The following is a 7,500-nucleotide window of genomic DNA, read 5'->3' as shown; positions in this document are numbered from 1 at the left end:
CGTTGTTCAGTGGTGTCTGACAGGTGTGTGTGTGTTCTCTCGGTGTTGGTGGGGGTTTCACGACGGGAGCCCTGGTTTCCGCACACTTTACTAGACATGCTTGTGAGTGTACTTAGCGTGCCTGGGAACTGAGCAGGTCAATGCCATTAGCATCTTCTCAGTCCGACCCAAAGCGTTGCTTTTACCGGTTTAGCTACCGACTTCTTCCATTCTGCCATAACCTATAATAATAATAATAATAATACATTTAATTTAGAGGCGCCTTTCGACACCCAAGGTCACCTTACAGAGCATATAGTCATCATTCAAAACTATGTAAAACAGACTAGGAATAAAAGGAAAACAGAGGTTAAACATGAAGAATAATAATAATTAATAACACTCAAAGACGCCTAAAGTGAAGGGGGGACCTCACTAACCACCACCACTATGATCCCAATCCTAGCTCAAGTGCCACCAGTCTTTTAAAAGAAGTGTCACAAATAGTGCCTAGGGTACTGAGACCTTTTACTGGTTAAACGCTAAGAAAAACAAGCCATGAATCATACCTTAAATATACAACAAATAGCATAGGCTTTAATGATCCATCTTTGCCATTCAACAGTAAATAAAATAGACATGGCTAGACAGCTGTGCTATCAGGGAAATCCCATCTCGAGCATAAACTGGAAGCCAATGAGTCTTCAAACCTCTTAACTCCTCTGGGTGCTCGTTAAGTGAGTGATGCCTCGCGCTTTCTCAGCATCATTTCACCGCCATAGCAACGGCAACGCTTATCTTGGCAACGGCCGATGCTCTCTCAGCCGTTCCCCTGGTAACCGCGCTGGGTTCAGCTCTCTTCGATGTCGAGATACAGGGGCAGGATGGATGGCGTACTCGCCGCTCAAACACGCGAGAAACGATCGACGGTTTGATCGATTGGTTCTCTGGTTGCAGGAAAGTTTATTCTCCGCCAGCATCATTTTTCTCAATCCAAGTTTGTGGACGATTTTGGGATGTTACCAGACAGGCCCATTCATTTTCGGGTGAAAGTAAGTACCGTGTGTTATTTCGTCCATACAAATAGAAACGAGTAATGGGAGCCGTCGTTATTTTGTTTACCTCACATTTAACACTGAAATATCGTAGGTTTTACCACCCTCGGCAGCAACTCACATCGTTTTGGGGGGTTAAACGTCCACCATTCAGCAGGAATAATAGTTGTATTGGCTAAGCGGTAGATGAAAGGTAGTTAAAACCATGAGCAGGTGCTCGTCAACAATCATGTGTCCTGCGATGCGGAAAGTTACATAAAATAACAACTAATGTCGTTGTTATATGCAATAACATCTTGTATAAACTAATAACAAATAATAACCTGGTTTTGTATTAAAACGAATCAAAACGATAACCTAAAGTGAACACGCAATAATTAAATCGGTCAATGATTAAATTGTTACCAATGACGGTGAACCCAGGAAAGCTGCCAAGCTGCATAACATCTCAGTCTTTCAGTCGGAGGATATCCGATCAGTCCTTGGCATTGATACATCGATTTTCAATTAACATTTTAAAACTCGTATATCCTGTTATCCTAAACGTAGACCGCAGGAGTGTGACGGCGAGCAGGACCAAGAGGAGCCTGAAATCCCAGAGGAGCTTGAAGACCCAGAGGAACCAGAGCCTGTGGGGTCGAAGCCTGTGGGACCCGAACCCGTGGAAACAGAGGAGGCTGCTGCTGAAGAATCAGGTAGATTATCGATAGGGACTACTCGAGAAGGGAGGTTTGTTTCAATCTATGAAGTGCCCTGTGAAAAAAACATGACCTTTGTTGAGGTCATGTTTTCATACCTCTACGAGGTTGACGTCTTACACGCATACACACACACACACACACACACACACACACACACACACACACACACACACACACACACACACACACACACACACACACACACACACACACACATTTTGTCTTTTCATTTATATGTATTTTAATTATTCAATTATTCAAATCTAAAATTATTAACTTATTAACTGGGACAGAAAGTCTGAGACGCAGTGACCCAACAAGGCCTTCATAGAGTGCTTCTTTATGTTGTCAGTTAACCCAGTATTTGGATTTACTCCCAATTTCAAGCGCCGGAGTCAGAAGAAGAGTCAGAGTCAGAGGAGGAGGATTCACCCCAGCAGGACTCCTCTGGAACACAGGGTACCTCTGGACCAGAACCTGTTACAGAACAACCAACGACAGGAAAGGAAGGCGCTGACACCACTGCAGCCAAAGTATGTACTTATACCCGCCCGGCACCCCATAGCTTGTTCATCCCTGGTAACAAGAAGAGACCATTCACCGCACTCTTTTATGGCTTATGGCGGCCACAGCTGTGTTCCTGGTGTTTTAAAGACATGTTTGAGCTGTGCAACAGGTGTCTTTGAGGCATGTTACAGGTGTGTTTGATATGCATTACAGGTGTGTTTGAGCAGTGTTACAGGTGTCTTTGAGGCATGTTACAGGTGTGTTTGACATGCATTACAGATGTGTTTGAGCAGTGTTACAGGTGTCTTTGAGGCATGTTACTGGTGTGTTTGACATGCATTACAGGTGTGTTTGAGCAGTGTTACAGGTGTGTTTGAGGTATGTTACAGGTGTGTTGGACGTGTGTGACATGTGTATTCCCAATGCCTGGGAACCCCCCTCTGCTACACCTGTTTTCCATTAGTAGTAGTAATGTGAGATCCACGATCCAGGGTGAAGCCCATTGTTGTTGTGATTTATCTGAAAGTCTGAGTCACTCACCTGTTTTTTTTGTTGACTGTGTAGGATGAGGAAGCTGCTGGAGAGGGCAGCTGTGGTATGTACAAATATATCATACCTACCTTTTACGTTTCCACGTTAGACACAGCCTGACACATTGGTTGTATGTGTAGGATTTAGGATAGTTTTTTAAAATTTAGGGCAATGGGACTTCATTATCCTGTGATAATGTCTCTGTCATCTCACACAGTTGGTTGGACTGCCTACCTTAGCTCACCTGCTACCTGTTCGTCTGTTCAAGCTACCTGCTCCTCCTGTTCATCTTTTCTTGCTACCTGTTCTACCTGTTCTACCAACCCTCTACCTGTTAATCCAACCCTCTACCCGGTCTACCTGTTAATCCAACCCTCTACCCGGTCTACCTGTTAATCCAACCCTCTACCTGTCTGTTAATCCAACCCTCTACCTGTTAATCCAACCCTCTACCTGTTAATCCAACCCTCTACCCGGTCTACCTGTCAATCAAACCCTCTGCCTCAGTGGTTCTCAAACTTTTTACCATGAGTACCACCTTAGAAATGATTTGGCTCTCCAAGTACCACCGGAATTAAAATAAAGTGCGTAGGCCTATAACTACATAGAGTTTACACAGAAGGCATTAATATTGATAATACGATTTATTATTCACATAACTTTACCTGACTGAAGCAACCAACTGTCTATAACTCATGTATTGTATTTAAACACTTGCAACGGGATAATACTAACAATTGAACAACTGCTTCAATAGGGCTACCCAGCAAATGGGGATATCATCTGGCATATAACATTCCAGTCAATCTAGTGAGGTTATTAACAAGTATACTGCATTAAAGCATTCACAGCACTGAATATTAATTTTAACAACTGCAGTCAACCAATCATGTGAGGTAAATTTTACTGCATCAAAACATTCAAAGAATTGAACATGAATATTTAAATACTGGAGTCAAACAATCCTGTTATAAGCAATCATGCACAGCAAAGAGAGAAATCATGTGTACTGCGAAAACACTGTAATCAAACTTTCATGAGTAAGAACAAGTGTATCATAGAAAAACAACGTATTCAGTATTAAAAAATACTGCAGTAAGTGCCATAAGGTCAGAATATAAACTATGTTTAGGTTTGAAGGAGAATGTACTCAGGCACACATTGAAAATTAGGCCTATCATGCTTAGTGAGAGGGGTACATGTCTGGGTCGATTGAGGTTAGCTTTAGCCTCAGACTTGGTTCAGTATCCAACCTGCTTCCAGCACACGAGATGAGGGTGGATGGCATCCCCCTTTGGAATTAAAATGATCAAAATCATCCCCCTTCTGAAACAGCCACCCCCCCTTCCCATCCTGTTATTTTATCAATTAATGTGGAAATATTACCGCTATTTCATTATAGCGGTTTCCTTTTTCAATTCGGCGCAAGCAACGTTACTTTTCCCAGGGACATATTTGACAGCGATACTTCATTCTCGGGCAGCATGCTATTGCGCAAGCACGCAGGCGTAGGCTACTTGCGCAATAGTGCCTCCACGAGCTCTCATTCCACACCGTACGAAACAGACACTGGTAGCGTGAAGCGGTCTCTGCATCTCAGACATCGCTTCCGCAGGCAACTCTGTCCCCTTTTCTCCCTTTCATTCCAACCCGTGAGCAACGCTAGTCTCCCTGCTCTTCCGAATGCATTTTTGAAAAAAAAAGAATAAGAATCAGTTTCTAAAATCCTTAAATGTGAAGCATGCCTCCGAATCGTGTGATGCGTCCGATCAGCTGCGTTTTTGGGGATAAAATAAGAGCGATGACATGACAGTAGTCATCGCTCTTATTTGCGACCATTTGCGACCAAGAGAAGCCTGGTCGCAAATGGAATGAGAAAGCGCACAGCCTTGTCTGAAAGCGCAGGATATTCGCTGCGTCGCTGCATCCAAAAGTCCAGAAATGTCTGGCCTGAAGGCAGACTTCAACGTCTCGTCACAGGACGATTTTGCAAATTTTTTGCTTCCCCTACTCATCGTCACAGGCAGTTAGTCAATGCAGGTTTAAGATCATTGCATATGATGGGTACATGCAAAACATTGTTTTAACGGTTGCTTCATCTTCAAAAAATTGCTTAAAAAAAACGTTCATACTCCGCGTACCACTAGAGGGCGCTCGCGTACCACCAGTGGTACGCGTACCACAGATTGAGAACGGCTGCTCTACCTGTTAATCCAACCCTCTACCTGTTAATCCAACCCTCTACCCGGTCTACCTGTTAATCCAACCCTCTACCTGTTAATCCAACCCTCTACCCGGTCTACCTGTTAATCCAACCCTCTACCCGGTCTACCTGTTAATCCAACCCTCTACCTGTCTGTTAATCCAACCCTCTACCTGTCTGTTAATCCAACCCTCTACCTGTTAATCCAACCCTCTACCTGTTAATCTAACCCTCTATGTCTGTTAATCCAACCCACTACCTCTTAATCCAACCTGCTACCTGCTAATCCAACCCTCTACCTGTTGATCCAACCCTCTACCTGTTAATCCAACCCTCTACCTGTCTGTTAATCCAACCCTCAACCTGTTAATCCAACCCTCTACCTGTTAATCCAACCTGCTACCTGTTAATCCAACCCTCTACCTGTTGATCCAACCCTCTACCTGTCTGTTAATCCAACCCTCTACCTGTTATCCAACCTTCTCCCGGTCTACCTGTTAATCCAACCCTCTACCTGTTAATCCAACCCTCTACCTGTTAATCCAACCCTCTACCTGTCTGTTAATCCAACCCTCTACCTGTTATCCAACCCTCTACCTGTTAATCCAACCCTCTACCTGTTAATCCAACCCTCTACCTGTCTGTTAATCCAACCCTCTACCTGTTATCCAACCCTCTACCTGTTAATCCAACCCTCTACCTGTTAATCCAACCCTCTACCTGTTAATCCAACCCTCTACCTGTCTGTTAATCCAACCCTCTACCTGTTATCCAACCCTCTACCTGTTCTACCTGATTATCCAACCCTCTCTCTGTGACTCCTCCTCTGCCCCCCCCCCCCCCCCCCCCCCCAGCGCCCGTCAGCTGTGAGGTCCTGAAGACCTATCTGATGAGCGTCCCGTACGTGTCCGACTGCCTGGGCAACCTCGGCGCCTTCCTCAAAGAGAACGGCGTCTCCCCCTCCAAGGTGGGCTCCGCGCCCGCCCAGCTGCTGTCCGACGTCACCAAGCGCCTGCCCTCCCTGCCCCCCGAGCTGCGCCAGGAGCTCTCCAGGATCCGCCTCACCCGGGTGCCCCGCAACGTCATCGAGACCCTCACGGAGCTCGTCCCCGCCGGCGGCCTGGCGCGCTACCTCGGCCTGACGGCGGCGTCGTTGCCGTCCGCGTCGGCGCTGTCCCAGAGCCTCGCCTCCGTCCCCCAGAAGGTGGCGGCCATCCCCGCGCGGGCGCAGCAGTGCTACAACAACGTCCAGAGTCGCCTCAACAGCCTCATGCCACAAGATGCCTAAGAAACCGAACCATCAGCAGCAGCAGAAGAACCCCCTCCTTAGCGATAGCGAGCAGGACCTAGAGCTCAACCGGCTAGTGAGACCGACCCCCCTGCCCCCGCCCCTGCGCTCCCGCTCCCGCTCCCCCTCCCCGTCCCCCGTCTCCCCCGGCGGGAGCGCCCTGGACCTGCCCAACGTGCCTTCCTACCCCCGCCTGCCCCCCATAGCGAGCCCCCCGTGCCAGCAGACCGGACCCCTCCCCCGCCAGCTGTCCGGCGTCTCGAACCCGGCCTTCTGCATCGACGACGAGCGCGACGCCCCGGCCAGACACCCAGGTACCTGTCTGTCTGTCTCTCTGTCTGTCGGTCCTTCTCTATCGGGCTGTCTTTTGTTTTGTCTGTCTGTCTTTCTGTCTGTCTGTCTGTACCTCTTATGCTAACCTCTGCTGTGTCTGTGCTGATGTCTCTCTGTCTCTCTCTCTCTCTCTCTCTCTCTCTCTCTCTCTCTCTCTCTCTCTCTCTTCCCCCCCCCCCCCCCCCCCTCCCCCCCAGGGAGCTCCAGACTAAGCCTCCGTCCAGAGGTCAACGTCGAGGATGTGGACTCGGACCAGGAGAGAGGAGCAGGGTGGGGGGGAGGAGGGCGTGGCCCCCGGAGCCCTCCCCAGATAGTCCTAACCCCCCAGGACTCCAAGCTGAAGACCCTCGCGGTCCCCGTCACCCCTAAAGGAGGCCGCCAGAGGTGAGAGAGGGGGGGAGACGTTGGGAGAGTTGGGAGAGGGGTTCGGACAGAATGAGGCAGGCTTTAGGGTTACGGTTCGTTGTTCGGTTTATATTTAGTCCTTCAGTCATTTGCTTTGGACTTACAAGTGAGGATGAGAACATTCAAAGCATACGAACAGAGTGACTGTGGCAACGCCTAGTTTAAATTAGCCTAGTGTAAATATAACTGTTGGAAAGAGTGCAGAGTAGCCTTAGGAATCACAAATTAAGCTTTGTATTTTTTTGGTATTATCATCAATTCAATGATGAGGGTACAGATCATTTGAGGGGCGCTGGCAAAAAAACGTTTTACTCTTCAACATTGAACTGTTTATGGTAGTGAGGGGTACTCCAAGAGGCCAGCCTACACAATGCCCCCTGCCCCCACTTGTGCATGCCACTGTACAATGTGAAATGTAATTTTGAGACGATTGCAATTGGTGGCTCCAAAATGCTAAACCTTTTCCAAAGCATCCTACAATAAAACGAGTGCTTACCT

General features: G+C 47.5%; 1 protein-coding gene across 2 annotated transcripts in view; it reads left to right on the top strand.

The window, feature by feature from the left end:
- The window catches only part of LOC132464099 (cyclic nucleotide-gated cation channel beta-1-like), a 21,831-nt gene extending 14,831 nt beyond the window's left edge, over nt 1-7,000 (top strand). For both annotated transcript variants that reach the window (XM_060060280.1, XM_060060281.1), the window contains exons 17-21: nt 1,584-1,729; nt 2,123-2,268; nt 2,807-2,837; nt 5,831-6,578; nt 6,795-7,000. In XM_060060280.1, coding sequence (XP_059916263.1) covers nt 1,584-1,729; nt 2,123-2,268; nt 2,807-2,837; nt 5,831-6,264 — 757 coding nt within the window. In that variant the 3' untranslated portion in view covers nt 6,265-6,578; nt 6,795-7,000. The remainder of the gene's footprint in view (nt 1-1,583; nt 1,730-2,122; nt 2,269-2,806; nt 2,838-5,830; nt 6,579-6,794) is intronic.
- Nucleotides 7,001-7,500: the final 500 nt, after the last annotated feature.

The sequence above is a fragment of the Gadus macrocephalus genome, chromosome 9 (genome assembly GCF_031168955.1).
Source record: "Gadus macrocephalus chromosome 9, ASM3116895v1".
In the NCBI taxonomy this organism is placed as follows: domain Eukaryota; kingdom Metazoa; phylum Chordata; class Actinopteri; order Gadiformes; family Gadidae; genus Gadus; species Gadus macrocephalus.
This window is presented reverse-complemented; position numbering and strand designations above follow the sequence as displayed.